The sequence below is a fragment of the Martes martes genome, assembly GCF_963455335.1.
Source record: "Martes martes genome assembly, chromosome: 1".
NCBI classification, from domain to species: domain Eukaryota; kingdom Metazoa; phylum Chordata; class Mammalia; order Carnivora; family Mustelidae; genus Martes; species Martes martes.
This window is the reverse complement of record NC_137888.1, coordinates 61,718,360-61,735,958: the sequence shown is the minus strand read 5'-3', so window position 1 is coordinate 61,735,958 and position 17,599 is coordinate 61,718,360. Positions and strand designations below refer to the sequence as shown.

At 37.2% G+C, this 17,599-nt stretch overlaps 1 protein-coding gene across 2 annotated transcripts in view; it reads left to right on the top strand.

Moving 5' to 3' along the window:
• LSAMP (limbic system associated membrane protein) overlaps window positions 1-17,599 on the top strand; it is a gene marked incomplete at its 5' end in the record, with an annotated part of 646,638 nt that overhangs the window by 410,534 nt on the left and 218,505 nt on the right. For both annotated transcript variants that reach the window (XM_080815635.1, XM_080815634.1), the window contains one exon: window positions 12,353-12,478. In XM_080815635.1, coding sequence (XP_080671761.1) covers window positions 12,353-12,478 — 126 coding nt within the window. The remainder of the gene's footprint in view (window positions 1-12,352; window positions 12,479-17,599) is intronic.

Sequence of the window (17,599 nt, the reverse complement as noted above, 5' to 3'; positions counted from 1 at the left end):
GCTTTTCATGGAATAAGGAGTAGGTTTTTAGTAGATGCCAGGAATACAGCCTAAATTTTCATATACTCTTAAGAATTATACTGAACAACCCCCTTAAACATAAAAAAAAAAAAATTCAGTTTTGAGTGCAAAGAGAGAAAAGATGCACTTCCCTTTTCTCTGCTAAAGTCTGTAGGTACCATTTCTGGGCCCTTGGAATTCACCCAGTTGCTATTTGCTACCTACCCTAGGTAGCCTGGTATTTTTGAGTTTCCCTCTGCTCAGTATCCCCACTTCTGCCAGATAGCAAAACCATCTGCTGCTTTAGATGGTATCTAAAGACTATTCCATAAGTACCAGAAATGATACAGCTATTTTGTCTAGGTAAAGGGAAGATAGCAGATATATTTCTCCCATCTATTGATCAAATCAGCTTCTGGATGTTTTCCCAGATTGGCAAAAACAAATATCCAAACAGCTGCAATAAAGGTCTGGGAATAGGAGACTTTGGAGAAGCTGCTGACTTGTTGAGTAACTGCAGCCTCAGTGAACAGAGTCAGGATAGTTCCATTTGCTCTTATTTAGCAAGGCAATGACCCATACATGAGAACAGCCATTTGACATCCCACAGAGTATACATATTGCTGAAGCAGCAATAACGGATGCCCTTAGCTGGTCATGAATGCAAATACTGGTGCCTGAATAACCTGTCCCCTTTCTAAACCAGCCCACACGCTTAGATGCCAGGGTAATTCTGAACATTTAATAAGTACAGAAAAATTCCAGTTGAATGTACTTTCTTTGTAGGTAGATGGGAGGCCTCAGTCAGATGCAGATATCCATGCCGCACATGTCACCCGAAGTACACATCCGCCACGGTGTGGAGTAGAAGGGAGCTGGTAGCATTTCTTTGTACCATGGCTACTGTGTTTGAGTCATTGAGAACAGTCTGACCCAAATTAACCCTCCTTTGTGATGTTGGCTACTGTCTGAAGAAGTCTGTAGGGACTGTTCTGATGTTAAGTCTGACTATCTGAGATGGCGCCAGGAACCCATAGGGCCACTTGAGAATGTGATAATGTAAGGTTCAAAGGCCAAAGAGGATGTCTTACCCGGCTTGTACCTTTGGCCAGCACGGTAAAATGCCAGCTGCAGCTCAGAGGACTATGTTAAGTGAGGCTTCAGGCACTAACTTGTAGTTACATGTATAATTCAGAAATTGCTCCTTTCTGATTACAAAAGGATGGCTTTTTCTTGACTGTACGTTGCTTCAATATGTCATTTTCATGAGCTCCCTCACTCCTGTTTCTCTGACTGTACCACATTACCACTCATATGGCACTTGGCTTTGTTTTATATATACGTTTTATCTTTTCCCCTAAATTGTTAGCAGATTATCTCTGGTTTCCTTAAGTTACTTTGTTCATCATCTAATGCATGCATAAGTGCAGCATTTGTAATCACTCCTGGCAAAGAAATTTGAGTAGTTGATATGTATAATGAGTTTCTTCTACTTTCAGATTCATCTGACAATCAAAGAATCTATAGTTTCCGTATTTTCCCTACCCACCCATGAAATTTGTGTTTAGAAGGAATCATGTTCCTGGAGTGTGCTCCTTTTCACATACCTACTTCAGAGGCGGATGTTTCTGGCTTTATAAATGGATTCTTTTAAGAGTGAGAACTAATACTAGCAGAAAAGAAATGATCATTGCTGGTGCTGGTTGTTTTATTCAAGTTTATTCAGAGTTAAGGCTGCAGAGACTGAAATTATAGTCACAAAGCACCTGGAAACCTCTTTTGCCTATGAGAACAACAAATGAAGGACCTCCCTTTACTGAGTCTTACATTACAAATTATGTAATGGTGATCACATTTCATTTGAAGAACTTTTCCTTGGGAGCCCAACAATTAAACTTCTAAAACTTATTTCATTTATGATTGTACATTCCTGCATCTTTGTGTCACTTTTTAATATTGGTATAAGATGTCTAGACGTTGACTAAAGGGCTGAACATATTGGCATAGCTCTGTCCATTAGTAGAACTGGATACATATCTCTGGGGTGATTTTTTGTTAATGCCAATATTAACGATTAATTATGAATTATAGTAATTATCTAAACCTTCTGACAATAATGGCGTCTGCAAAAATATCACTGGAATGCCATTAGTCATAGAAATGCGTGAACTATTTTATGTTATTTTAGGAAGAGTTAAGCCAACAGTGCTTTATTAGCTAGTTTTAACATGTAATAAATAATAGCTGCACTTAGAGAACCCCTTCCAGTTTACATGAATTATTTTATTTGGCTCTAATAGAAATCCTGTAATATTATTATTAACTTTGCATATACGTTCAATTACCAGATGAGGAAACTAAGTCGCAGGGAGATTTAAACAATTTGTCACTAATTTGTCCATCTATTCATTCAAAATTTGTTAAACACCTACAGTGTAACCTGATGAGGAATATTCAAAAGCAAATATCAGAGAACATGTGGTTGCCTTGTGAGCCAGTGTCAAGGTAGGATCAAAATTCCCAGCTCTCAAACTAGTATACTGTGCTATATTCTCCAGTCCTATCATCCAGTCCTATCATCCATTCCAGAAACTACTACACCACGCAGCAAAGCATGCTTCATTGGCGTTTTCAGAAGCAAAATGCTATATTAGATGGATGTTTGATGTTTCATAAGATGGCAGTATGTGTTATATTGTATATTTTTGTGCTTCATGTTGAATTCTTGGATCATGCTTATTTAACCCAAGGGCTGCCCGAAAATATCCTGTAGATTTCTAAACCCAACTCTTATACAGACATGCCATAATTTTCCAGTCTGTTACATGTGCAAAAGCTAGGGTTTAAGTTTGTCTAGCCATACCAAAGAGAGGTGAGAAACAGGAAGTGAGAGTGTTGTGGTTTTAAGGGCCCCTCACTACCACACACCTAGTAATACCGGCATCTTGCCCAAACTTTGAATAAACGATAACTAATGAGACCAATTTATTAATAATTTGTGTGTTTAGGAATAACATTTTGAGTTGAGTGCAAGCTATAGCTGCTAATTATTTGAGGTTAGAGAAGTGAGCCAACTAACCACTTTTCTCCCTTACTCTGGAACTGATTTATTGTCCTTCTGCTGGCCGGTCAGTTGAGGACTACAGATAAAGGTATTTAAACATTCTCAGCTAGAATTAGATGGTCTTGCAGACCTAGGATTATTTTTAAAGCAATGTGTGCTCACAGATAAGAACCAATGCTAGACATGCAGCTAAGTTGGTTTTGTGGAAACCCAAAGGAATACCTAAGCATAGATGACAATTTACCTTGATGAAAAAGTTCCTCTTCAATTTTTTCCCTTATTATGACTACTTCCCAATTTGTACCAGTTAGGATTCTTTGGTTGAAGCAACAGAAATTGACTGGCTAATTTGATGTAAAAACAAGGCAATTCTTTGGAAGAATATGGAATAGCTCAAAGAATCAAAGGAAAAGCAGAAAATATTGTCTTCAAAGCACAGAGGCCATGCATCCTTAGGGAGGCAAGTTGCAGACACTAGTGAAAAATAATAGTCCTTTCAGGTGGCTGTCCTTTCATGATAGTATTAGCTAACTATTGTGGCTGAACAAACCACTCCAAAATTCAGGGGCATAAAACAATAGTTATTTTTTATTTCTCACAAGTGTGCAAGTCAGCAGATCCAGGCTTGGCTTCATTACAGGTGGCTCTGTTCTCTGCATTGTCAGATTTACCAAATAAAAATATAGGATGCCCAGTTAAATTTGTGGTTTCCATAACAAATGATTTTTAGAATAGGTATGTCTCATGCAATGTTTGGAACATGCTATACTAAAAAAAGTAATTTTTGTTTATCTAAAATTCATACTTGACATGTTTGGCAATCCTATTTGCCATCTTCCATCCTCCTTCTCTTGGGACCAACAGGCTCAGCTGGTCATATTCTTCTCATGCAAATGGCAGAGGCACAAGACCAAGTGAGTTCAATTGTGCCAACACTTCTCAATACTCTGCTTGTATTCCCTATGCTTATATTCTTGGCCAAAACAAGTAACATGGCCCAGGGATGGAAAAGCATGAACCACCCACTGAAGGAGGGCATGGGGCATGGCAAAAGGTGTAGCTACAGGAAAGAGTGGAGAATTGGGGCCATTAACACAGACTACCACTGGTTGAATCAATTTGGACCTCTCTTGAGTCATTCCCTATAAAAACCAGGTTCCAGGGAGGGAAAGCCCAAGTAGCCCATCTTGGGTCACTCTCCTAATCCTTGGCCAAAGGAGAATAGGTCACTTGATTGATGGACCCAACAAACCAGTGGCGGTGGGTGAGAGGCATTGTCCCCAAAGGAAAACCAGGGTTGTCTTTACAGACAGAAGATGGCATAGATTTGGGCAGGTAAAATAATATATGCCCACTCCATTTTTGTCCCTGACATTGCCTGCATTTCTATTTTTGGTCAAACATAAGAGATGTTAGCCTTATACAAAAGAGAAGGAAGGTGTAGGAACCTAGAGAACTGTAAAAATATGTGCAGGCAGGTCTACTTTCCCATAGGCCAGGGCAGCCCCTACAGGTCTGGTGGAGAGAGTGGGTAAAGGGATTAAAAGAGGGGCGCCTGGGTGGCTCAGTGGGTTAAAGCCTCTGCCTTCTGCTCAGGTCATGATCCCAGGGTCCTGGGATCGAGCCCCGCATCGGGCTCTCTGCTCAGCAGGGAGCCTGCTTCCCTTCCTCTCTCTCTGCCTGCCTCTGCCTACTTGTGATCTCTGTCTGTCAAATAAAATAAATAAAATCTTTTAAAAAAATAAAATAAAAAAAGGAATTAAAAGAAGGATGAGGAGGGGCAATAAAAGCATGAATGGGAGAGGCGGATTGACTGTGTCATAATCTTACTTACTGCTACTTCATTGCACAGCTGAAGGAAGCCATGTATACACGTATACCTGGTGGTTGGCATTATTTTAGAAACTGTCATTGAATTTGCACTGCATGGACAAAATGTACATTCTTTAACACAGAATTTATATGGGTTTCAATGAAAGAATATCACCTACTTAGTAATTCAGATTTAAAAATTACAACTACTAGGTACGGCATATTCCTTTTGGTTTGTTTCCCCCACCCCCCAGTGGGAACCTTGAGAATTCCTTTGAATAATGAATTTTACTAGTGTTCTTTAAAAGGGGTATCTACATTATGTTTTTCACTCAACATTTTTAGGAAGTGTTCATCTAATAAACAATTGATTTTGGGACTAGCGACACATAGTAATAGTGTGGTGTCCAAAAGATTAATGACATATTTTAAAGTATTTTGATACAATTACTTGGAAAGGGAAGTAAGGTTTCTATTTATATATTTCCCAGAAATACTGCTCTGGCCAGGTTGGTAGAGCTATGTACGGTAATTCTGAACACCAAAATAACGTATACATTTTATATAATTTAACCAGTCCTGCTGGGGAAATTGACTAAAACATCATGAGGGGGAAAAAAACCTATTTGTTGCCATAAATAAATTCCAGATGATTTAAAGAGTGCAACTGAAAAAAAAAAAGCATTGAAAGAAAAAGAAGAAATAGTCATAAGTATTTAACTGATTTTATGTTAGGAAAGTATCTTCTATGCACAAAAGCAATGGAAGAAATTATTTAAAAAGTCAACAAAAAAATTTAAAACTTCGGGGCACCTGCGTGGCTCGCTGGTTTTAAATTGTCTGCCTTCGGCTCAGGTCATGATCCCAGCATCGGGATCCAGCCCCACGTCGGGCTCCATGCTCCACGGGAAACCTGCTTCTCCCTTTCCCACTTCCCCTGCTTGTGTTCCCTCTCTCACTGTCTCTCTCTCTCTGTCAAATAAATAAATAAAACCTTTAAAAAGAATAAAACTTCTACATAATAAAAATGGTCATAAAAGTAAGAAGTTAGGAACAAATTGGGGAAATTGCAAATAATATGACAACAAAAGGTCAATTCCCTAAGTTTTAAGAAGCTCTCATTAATCAGTAAGAAAAACAAAATAATCCAGACAAATTGGAGAGATCGCTAAAACTGAATAGGTTGTAAACATCAAATAAATGGCATTACATTTAGGGAAATATAATAAGTCACACTAATATCCTCTGAATAAAAATTATTAGGCAATACTCCAGAAGAAAAGAAAATATCCAGAATATGTGATGATCCATGAGCATAGATCAGTATTACAGTGGTTTTGATAAATAAACAACTTATGCTTACTAATGCAAATAAGATTATCTTATTAAAAGTATTTCCTATAGTCATCCTTACTGAGAATTAAAATAGAGCAAAAACCCTATTTGGAACCACTATTGCAAAAGTGAATATGATCTAGAGGAGGAATTAAGTTTGGGAGATCTATAGACCTTAAGTTTTGATACTAGCTTTATAATTACTTAGCTGTGTGATTTCTACCCATTTTGGCCCTATGTCCACATCTGTAAAATGGCAATAATGAGAATACTTTTTACTTCCCAGAATCTTTATAAAGATTTTACGAGGTAATAGAATAAAAACCTCGCGTTGCCCCTTTCATGTTATATTACCAGTGACAGTGTAAATGTAGACTGCGTGAATTGCTGTGGGAAACTAGGAACTGATGAAGGTCTAGAACCTAGGTGAGGTTCGGTGGGGTGAGGTCCGGAGCCAATGACCAAGAAAGAATTCTTGAGACATCTTTGGTGCAAAATGGTGGTTTATTAAAGCACGGGGACAGGACCCGTGGTCAGGAAGAGCTGCTGCTCCGCTATCCTGAGGAGTAGCTGATTATATACACAGGAGCTGGGTAGGTGAGGACAAAGGGGATGATGTTAGTCTCTAAGGAATTTTGGAAGCAAGGTCTCCAGGACCTTGAGGGGCTAGCTATTGTTGGAAGAAAGGCTATTTATTACTAGTAGTAAAAATCTTCTTATGAGACCCTTTAGATGTATATCAGTGGGCCATATGCTTGAGAATGATTCTCGACACTATCTTGGAGATCTAGAGATAAAGTTTCACATTTCTCCTATCAAGTGTCCTTGTTACTGAGATTTGGGTTTAGAAGAAATTTAACTTTATTTAGGGTTTGAGGAACTGAGTTATTTGCCTCTGGAAATTGTGCTATTGATAAGGTAACTTCTTTGTTTGTAGATCTCTAGGCCATTGGTAAATCAAGGGAGACTCCTGTCTTGCAGGATTGTGATCTCTGCAAATTAACTATTTGTTTCTCCTTTATGGCAGTCAGGGGTGCCTGAGGAATGTCACATATATTACCGAGGGGAGTGGGTGGAGAGGGGGTGCAAGGTGCCAGCTTTTGCTTTGTCCTCAGCCAGCCTCCTGCTCCCTTATCAGAACCATTAAACCATTAAACTAAAAAAAGGTTATATTTATTTATATATATACATACAAGTATGTACGAATGACTCCTTATAGAAAAAAAAAAAAAGTCAAACTCTGAAAGTGTCTATAATTCAGGAAGTTGAACATGAAGTTTATCTTTCTTCCTATGTTCCTAATCTACACAAATATCTCTCGGCCCAGGGTTAGTTTTTTTAATAATTATTAAGAGCTAAAAAAATTGGGAGTGAACAAGATGGTTAGAGGGGTAGCTAAAGAAATATTGACAAAAGCTGTATTTTACAGTTTCAAAATAAAAGTTTGCTCCTTTCTGACAAAAACTCAATGGGACGACTTCCTTGAACTCAGAAGATTTGAGGCAGGGGAGTAGGGGTGGTGGCTGATTTTCACTGATTTCTTTTTTCAAGCATTCTGTGAGCAACCCACCTGTTCCAAATGCTATGGTCTGTAAGATCCATTGGTCAAGGATACAAACGATAAGAGACTCTTAATCTCAGGAAATAAACTGAGGGTTGCTGGGGAAGGGGAGGGATAGGGTACCTGGGTTATGGACATTGGGGAGGATATGTGCCAGTGAATGTTGTGAATTTTGTAAGACTAATGATTCACAGACCTACACCCCTAAAGCAAATAATACATTATATGTTAATTTTTAAAAAAAGATAACAAAGGTCCTCTCATCTGCCTTCTTCCATTTAGTGACAAGCACAAGTAAGTAATCTAGCAATGACCACTCAAGGCTGTGGTGAAGAAATAGAGGGCTCATTGTGAGAACACAGGAGGGATGCTTCACCCAATCTGAAGTCAGGAATGGGGTCAGGGTGGGGTTAGGGGTGAGGGTGGTAAATGACAGGATAGTCTTCCTGGAAAAAGTAAGAATACAGCCTGACAAGCTGAAACCTGAGGGGAGAAAAGGGCTGACCACATGAAGGGTTGGAAAAAGAATATTCCATGTAGAAAAAATTGTTAAATACCTGGGAGTAAACAGGAACCAAATGTTGTTTGATCTGACTAGATGATACAATAAAAAGGGATAGGACATATGACTAAAAATGTAACCAGGGGCCAATCATGAATGGTGTATTAATTCATATTGAGAAGTTTGAATTTTTTCTTGAGGGCAGTGAAATTAATCAGGGAATATTATACTCACGTTTGCAGTTTAGGGGGAAAAAACTTCTTATTGTAGTGTGGTGAATGAATGACAGTGAGCCTGAGGAAAGGAAGGCTAGAGGCAAAGAAATTCATTGTAATGCACTTGCAGAATTCAGGCCAAAAAGAGAAATGGTTATGGCTGATGGGAGTAGGATTTGGGAATAATGAATGAATCTGAGAGAGATTTAAAAGGCATAAACTACAGAATTTGGGAAACTTTTTACATGGGAGAAGTAAAGGAGAGAGAGCAGTCAAGGGAGATAACTTTCCTCTTTTACCTGGGCAACTGTTTGCATGATGATGCCATTGCCTGAGATAGTGAACAAGACTACAGGTGTTCTGTGGGAAGGAAGATGATGATTTCTGTTCTGAGTATGTTGAATCTTGAGTATCTGTGAGGTATCTGACACAAATGTAGAAGAGTCGATTGGAAAATAGGTGGTAAAAGTCATGAAAAAAATCTGGGCTGCAGATACTGATTTGGGAGTTATCAATAATATAACCTTAACTTCTAAAGCTAGAGAGTAGATGAGGTCATTCACAGTGAATGATATGAAGGAAGAGGACAGTGATCAACATTTCAGAAATACAGATATTTAAGGAATGGGTCAAAGTAAGTCTAAAAATTAAACTGGGAAGACTGGCCAGAGGGGTAAGACAAAAAACAAACAAACAAACAAAAAAACAAACAACAACAACAAAAAAAAACAGTCAAATTTGGCATCTTAGAAACCAAGAAAAGAAAGGACTGGAAGAAGGAATACATAGTCAACAGAGTCAAATACTTCAGAGGAAAATTAGATAATAACAAAATTGCTCACAGGACCTAGAAACAATATGGTTCAAATTGATGAGCTTCCTGAAAGCAGGAAGGTTAAGGGAGGTTAAGGAGAGATCCAGATTGCACCAAAGGCTGAAGTGTGAATGGAAGAAGATGTGACATAGAACAATTCCTTCAAGAAATTTGGAAACAAAGAGTTTGAAAGTAAGAGGATAACATGGAAGTTAGGGAAGGATTTATTTCTAGAACAAATGACTGCATCAGATATAAATGTTGTAGGAAGAAACTGATACAAAATATAATGATGTAGAAGATAGACAATGGAATGAAACCCAATGCTATTGACCCAGAGGAGGGTGAGATATAATGTCTCCATGAGTAAATTTCTGACTGTTGAACACAAACACTCTCTGAATCTCTAGTATCTGAGATCCAGGACCTAGGTATATTGTCCTTAATTAAAAGAAACAATATGGTTTCATATTGAGTGCATAGCCTTGCATTCAGTTATTCTGTTTTATTCTTAACTTTATCATCACCTGTGTATGTAACACTGAACAAGTGGTTCAACTTGCATGACACACAAAAGGAAAGTCCTTAGATATATATTCCTCTTATAAAAAGAGGTAATTATGAATAAATTTTATCATACATAATAATTCACTGGGAACTCGAACACCAGAGATCCTTTCTGTTTTGCAAATTTGCATATTTTCATATTAGAAATACAAAGTCTCCCCCTCTACACATTTTTTTAAGTCCAAACACATCTGTATTTCTCCTTTGTATTCTGTGGCCTGTCTTGCAATTCAGAATTAACTGCAAACTGAGTAATATGAGCTCTTATAATTATTACATAGTTTCGTGTTGCAGATTTTATATTATTGAGGAAGATGCCTAAGATGTCTAAATCTTGTTCTTGAACACGACCATAGATTTTTAGTTTATTGTAGTTTTTTGGAGATGTTCAGAACACTGGCTTATTTAGCTAGGAATTAAAAATGATGACTATTAAACAACAAAACAACTGGACATTCAGGAGCCCTGAATTCTAAGCCCAGCCATATTTCGTGATGGGATTGCCCTTGACAAGCCATTATTTCTCTCTGTGCCTCATCTTCTTCCTTAAAAAATGGGTATAACTTTTTAGGTCCTCAATGTAAAAGCCTGGGAGGGTATATTGCAAGTCAGTGTGCGAAAATGAGAAAAAGACCCATAACCCCAGTAGATAAAAGGGAACTAGAAACCCTATAGATAGATACTGCTAAATAACAGAAATCAACCACATTCCATTTCTGCCATTGGGTTTGATTTAGAATTACTGGTTTCTACCCACAAGCTCTGTAAGATGTCATTGTAAGAGAAATGCTACTGTCAAGTGTCCTTCTCTCACTTCCTCCTTCCTCCACTCTGACCTGGTCATTTGCCCAAGTACCATCCATGTCTCCTAACAGAGATCTTCAGGGGTCACATGGTTGTCAGACAGCTGTTTCTACAGGCAAAAAATGTTCCCATGTTACTCGTCACTACAGGGCAGAAAGAATGAGGAAAAAAAAATAAGTCTTTTATTATTGAACTCCTTTATGCTGTCGTGTTCACCTCTCTCCCCCTGACACATACTTGCTCAGGAACAGCTTAAGCAACTAAAATCTAAAACCAAAAAAAAAAAAAAAGAAAAAGAAAAAAGAAAAATCACAGTCAAACCATAAACTCTGCTATTTGTAATCAGTGTATAACCTCTGTGATGAAATTTGTGAGTAATTCACTTTCCACTTAAGCCTACCAATATGAGATCTAATGTTGCCGCCCTGAACACTAATGAAGGAAGTCAGGCGGCAGTACAGCTAGTCCTCAGGGACTCATTTCTCACACCACCAAAAAGTAATTTCCATCATTTTCAGCCATCTGGTAGCCTGGATTGTGAAGATGAAGTTTCATTCAAGTATTGCTGAAGAGTGTGGGCCCTGGAGTCTCCTTGGATTTGAATCTCTTTTCTGCCTCTCACGTAGCTCCATCTATACCTCGGTTTCCCACCTGTAAATAAATCCTCATAGGATATCATTTCTCTGTAATAAGGAGTTACTGATATAATACTTATAAAGTACTCTACATAGGACCTTACATATAGTAAGTGTCTAAAGTTAGCCATTATTAAATTGTTAATAATAGTGGCAGTAAGGGGCACCTGGGTGGCTCAGTAGGTTCAGTGACCAACTCTTGGTTTTGGCTCAGGTCATGATCTCAGGGTCATGAGATTGAGCCCCACAGGGGGCTTCCTCCTCAGTGGAAAGTCTGCTTGAGATTTCTCTCCTCCACCCTCTCCCCCTCTTTCTGTCCCTCCCTCTGCTCATGCACTCACTCCCTCTCTCTCAGATAAATAAATATTTTAAAAAATAATAGTAGTGGTTAAAGCATTAGGAATAATAGTATTATTTTTGTAATGTCTGTGACATAGGCCTTATTAATTCAGTTTTTACGCTCTAAATTGTGTCATATACTCTGTCACATAGCAAGGTGATATTTAGAGACTTTCTATTAGGATTCCCTGATGGCTGCCTCAAGTGGCTAGATTATTAGTAAACAAGTATTACCACATCTTAAGAACACAACTATGCAACTCATACTAAATAATAGTGTTTTTTTTTTCCTGACATTTGGAGAAAAGATTGGACAATATTCATTTTATATGCATAGGAAAATAAATATAGATACCATGTAGTGATAAGAAAAATTTATTAATATGTATAAATGTGCATGTTCTCTAATATCCAGATAAGGTCTATTCTAATAAGAGCTAAGACACTTTCATTATACTCCTCTGTGAACTTCCTACACTACCTGGTCTTATTGGAGAGATTCTCCTTATAGTAAGGCCCATGCTTTTCATCTGCTGAGTCTGTAAGGAGGTCTTAAAGCAGCCTGGCTTCTTAACACAAAACTTCAAATGGTTTAAGTCATAAAAGCATTTAGCTCAGATTTGCTATTTCCAATGGCATGGACCAATGCTGCAAAGTTGGTTTTAGGGCATGGCTACATGTTCCATTTGCTTTTGTCTTTATAGTTCCACCAAAGATCTCCAACATCTCTTCGGATGTCACTGTGAATGAGGGCAGCAATGTAACCCTGGTCTGCATGGCCAATGGCCGTCCTGAACCTGTGATCACCTGGAGACACCTTACGCCAACTGGTAAGTAACCATCTACTCTTCAAAATACTACATATCATTTAAGATATCCTCATGCTTCTGAGATTCCATTGGCTCAGAAAGACAAGCATGTATCTGGTTATTAAAACACTAATACAATTGCAACATAAGACTTACTTTGGTCCTCCCTGGTCTTTGCCAATGTGTTCATCTTATAAAATGCACAACCATTTCTTACTTCATTTTCAATAGAACATCACCTCCAGGCAACAAATATAGAAGAGTTAAATGCATTAAATGACCTAGTATTATGTCTAAAATCTATGACAGTTTTGTGCTTGAGCATCTTGGGGCAATATGTTAAATGAATTAAATTTACCTAGCTCTTTGTATTTCTTTGTTTGTTTGTTTGTTTTGCTTTGCTTTTTAACTATAGTTTCCTAATATGTCACACCTTGTGAAGAAACTTTCAGGAATAATGCAAAATTGTTAGTGATTTCTAATGTCTTGTCCTTGGCATCTGGCTCTGTGGGGGGGCATCAGGCATGGACTAAGCTGCATGAGCTCATGATGGGTCCTTAACTGTTGATGCAAATTCAGTAAAAGTCAGATAAACTTTTTCCAGAAAGGTCTTCTGCATCCTCCCCTCCCCCTTCCCAGCACTGTCGCCATAACTGAATTCTCAGGCCCTGATGCTTTTTGAACTTCACTTAAATATTCTATCAAATTACTTGGGTCAGCTTCCTACATACTCTCCTGCTCTACAGATTACATTTTCTTATAAGCAACACCATGCTTTTACAAATGACACAGTCTTTGTGGAAAAGGGCCTGCTATTTGATTTCTCAGAAAGAGGGGCTATGGATCAATTACTCTTATAAAATGTAATTTATTTTGGTAGATAGCCCTCAATTTTTAATTGATTTATATCTAATATTATCTTAAAATTACTTTATAAAAGGATTTAGAGATTTGATTAACACCATGTAGTCAATTTGGAATGAACACCATACAAAATCGTTGTGCAAAGTGAGACATACATGGAAGCTATCCTGGGGTATTTCTAAAAAACCAGGGTAGTGTTTGCTTAAAGCATCTTTAAAATCTGTATTTCATGGTTGAGAATAGGGGCCTTCAGGTCATGCTAGCTCTCAAATTAATTTTTCAGGTGATTTTGGACCAGCCTATGGAATGGTCTCTCATTTTGGCCGCTACTCTTATTAAAGCATTCTGTTTTCTTAAGAGAGTGTCACTCAGAACCCATCCTAATTGTTAATGCATGCAACTTGTCATTTATCAACAGTATATAAAAGCAATAAATGAGGCACTTATTTAGAAGATCAACCTCAAATTCATTTCCTCTCAGAGCCATTTTATACTTCACATGGAAAAAAATGCATATGGAAGGCTGTCTGAAGTGTGAATCTCTGGATATCACACACCTTTCCCATGGGTTAAATTAAACATCCAGCACACATTCTGCCTAGATGGAATTATATTATCCCCCAATCCCATACCACCTATTCCTTTCCAGTGTAGGATCGTTTTTACTGAATGACTATTTGGTATAAAAACTATTGGCCCATATTTAAAGATGTTATAAAAATATCTTTTAAAATCATTGAATTTTCTATAATGTTGTTTTGAGAGATTATTAATTTTATTCCAGTTTCCTTTTGAAAATGCCCTTTGAGGAAATTCCCCATTGTTTTCAGTATCTCTAGTGCCCTTTTTTACTCAGTGGTTTGTTTTTTATGCATAAACTCAGTGAATTTTTAAAAATGATTATGAGTCCATGGAATTGACTATTACTAACCTTAGAACCAAATTTATTGCCCATTTATAAAAGAATATAGGAAATCATTTATAAAGCATACGTTAATAAAATGGATTTTAAACAAACCCTGGGATTTTATGGCATCAAATTCATAAAGAGACTGTGCTCTTGCTTTCCTCTTGTTTCCTTACCATTATTTTTTATATTGTCTCACCTTTTCTAATTAATTTAAACATCTATATAAATATATTATAATCTCTTATTTCTTTTTGTGGAGCAAGTGGTAGAGAGAAAAAGGGAAGAAGGGAGAAAGATAGATTAGATTCAACTTATAAACAAGGAATTGTTTATAAATTCCTTAATTAAATTAATAAAAAGACTTTCTCTTGGTATACTCACCAATACTATTAACTATTAAGCAGTTGGGTTTTTAAAAATTTTTATTATTATTTTTTTTATTTTCAGGGGGAAATGTTATTCATGACCTGAACCCAAAGATACATGCTTTTTATCCTTTGGGTTCAGAAAAATAATGAGATAGAATCAGAGTTTCAAGAGTTTTCCAGTTTGGACCTCGGAAGAGTACATCATCACAGCTAACTCTAGTAAACTCTTTAATAATAATGAATATCTTATTTTAATCCTGACTCACCTGATATCCATGGTGTTTTAAAGTCAGCAATAGACCATATCTTCCAGAATAAAGGTAGCATTTACATACATTCAGAGAATGCTGGACACTTCAAAATCAACTTGAAAAATCAGTGTACTCAGAGGGATTTCCAATAGTAAGGCCAGGGGTCTGCAAACTACAGTGTGTGGGCCAAATCCTGCTTGTCCCACTTTTGTACTGCATATAAGCTAAAAGTGATTTCTAAATGACTGTGTGGTTGGAAAATATCAAAAGAAGAATTTCATTTTTTGACATGCAAAAAATTTAACATTCATATTTGAGCGTCCATAAATATTTATTGAAACATAAATATACTTACTTATTTTCGTGTTGTCTATGGGTGCTTTTGTTCTAAAACAGGAGAGTTTAGTAGTTACAACGAAGATGTGTTGGCTCACAAGGCCTAAAATATTTTCTATCTGGCCCTTTAAAAAAGTTTGCAGACCGTTGCTCAAGACTATGGCTTGGGGCACAGGCAAGGATTTTCTGCACTCACCTATGACCCCATGAGGCTCTGAGGATAGTGTCCCTTAAGTTCCTAAATACATCTCAAGGGAAAGAACTTTATTCTTCTATATTCCTTTATCTAGGCCCTCACTGTGGGTCAAATTCTATTCTGTCACATGCAAAACTAGCTCCATGCTGCATTCACAAACTCAAGGGCAAACTCCAATTTCCCCTCCAAATGGTATTAATTTCCAGGCCCACTCTTTCATCTCTTTCACATCTGACCTAAATAACCACCTGATCATAATCACATTCCTGGTAACAGGAGAGAAAACTTGCCTTTACTGTTCTATAAGGGAAACTAGGTTTATTGTGGGGGTTTTGAGGTTTTTTGTTTTTTTTTTTTTTGGTTTTACGTGGGTTTTTTCCCTTCTTTTCCAAATTTGGAAACAGGCAATGATCCTTTTCAGTCTATAACATGAAACCTTTCTTGGAGGCACTCAAGGAAGAGACTCTGCTCCCTGTGTGACAGCAGAACTGCCTGCAATCCATGGCCATGTGAGCAAAAATATCCAGCGAGCTTTGTTCAATTATTAATTGTACCTTCAACAGTATAGAGTGTGACTGCCTTGCTGAGGAAATGTACCTGTAATTAGCTCGACCCCACAGGGGCATTGAGCCATGAAAGGGGGAAGATTCTATGCAGGGTTCACACATACCTGATTACCTGCCATTTGATAACACAAGGGGGAGAAAGGAAAGACGGTGAAAGGTGTATTTTTATGAGAAGAAGAATATTTATTGTCTCTTGATTTAGTTTTTTTTTTTTTAATTTGGTTGTTTCTCTTTATTTTGACAATTGAGATTCATTTTTCAAATATACTCCAAGAGTTTTTAAGGAGGGAAGTTTTAAGAATGGTAAATCTTTTCGTATGTACATACACCTGATTTAGAAGGAGGAAAACAGGTTGATGAATTCCATGGTTGCTTTTCTTATATTTCTGATTTCTTGATTTTTCTCTTCTCTCCAGTTATTCTGCATAATCAAATGATATGTCACGTATGTCGTTGTTAAATGTGACCTATTTTCTCCCTTAATTAAGTTAGACTTTCATAATCCTGTAACTCCCAGAGGGCAATTGCACCGTAACATGTATTTTCTATGGAGTGTTTGATCTCCCTTCTGTGAGCAATGCTGCTCCCATCTTCATTTAACTTTGTTTCTCCATCTTTCTTTTCACATTCCAGAGGAAGTCCCTTTCTCGAGTGTGCCTCACGTGGTATCAGGATTGCCCAGGGTTACAGAAGGAGTTTCTATGCATTTCATTTCTACAAAGGTTTTTTGCATTGTCAGTAGCTTTCTATACCCGAAAAACTCAGGCACAGTGAGGACTTAGCCCTGTAGGCTGAGAACAACTTAGGAGGTACTGTAAAATTCTCTTGTCCAGGGAAAAAGCTAGATTTGACATCAATATGGAATATAAAACTATTGCTTGAGAAATATTTTGTGATTTGATAAGATAGGTGGCAAAACATTGTTCTGGAAGGAGCTAAGAGGACTGCAGGGTGTCTGGAATCCCATTTCTCATTGGACGTTGGGTTTTAATTATTTGGTCAGAGTTTCCCTTTCACTTCTTTTCCAAATTTGAATCCTTGCCCGATGATACTCTTGAATTCCATGAATGCTCTAGCCCTATCTGTCTTTCTTCTAATATTATAGACTAACTAATCATTAATATATATAACCTAGACTCTATCCTCATCAGTTCGGGAAAAATATATAATGTTAAATGAAACTCATTTCTTTAAGTTGATTTCCAGAGGTATGTGTTGCATGTAACTAATATCAGCTCTTTTTAGTTAGCACGTTAGAATTAGTATGACTTCATATTTCACACAGAGAACATATGATCTGCAGTTCAAGCTTGAGGACATTCTTTCTCTATGGTTTTCTTGTATGGACATTCCAGAAGGTTCTTTGAGTTAATCTTTGTCATATATAGATGTGGAAGAATCAAACTGATGACTTCACAGATAAAGGCTCTTGACCATATAGTAATAATTTAAGTGAGAATAATGATTCAACCTTTTATGTTGATGGCTTTCATTTGTTTCTTGCATATGAGAAAAATTCCATTTTCCCTTTACAAAAATCAGAAAAATAAATTAAAAATCTTGGTCTATTTTCTTTTCAATATCTTACTTGTATATTATTTTTAAAATATGTTATTCACCAATACAGAATAATATTCAGATTAATCTTTAT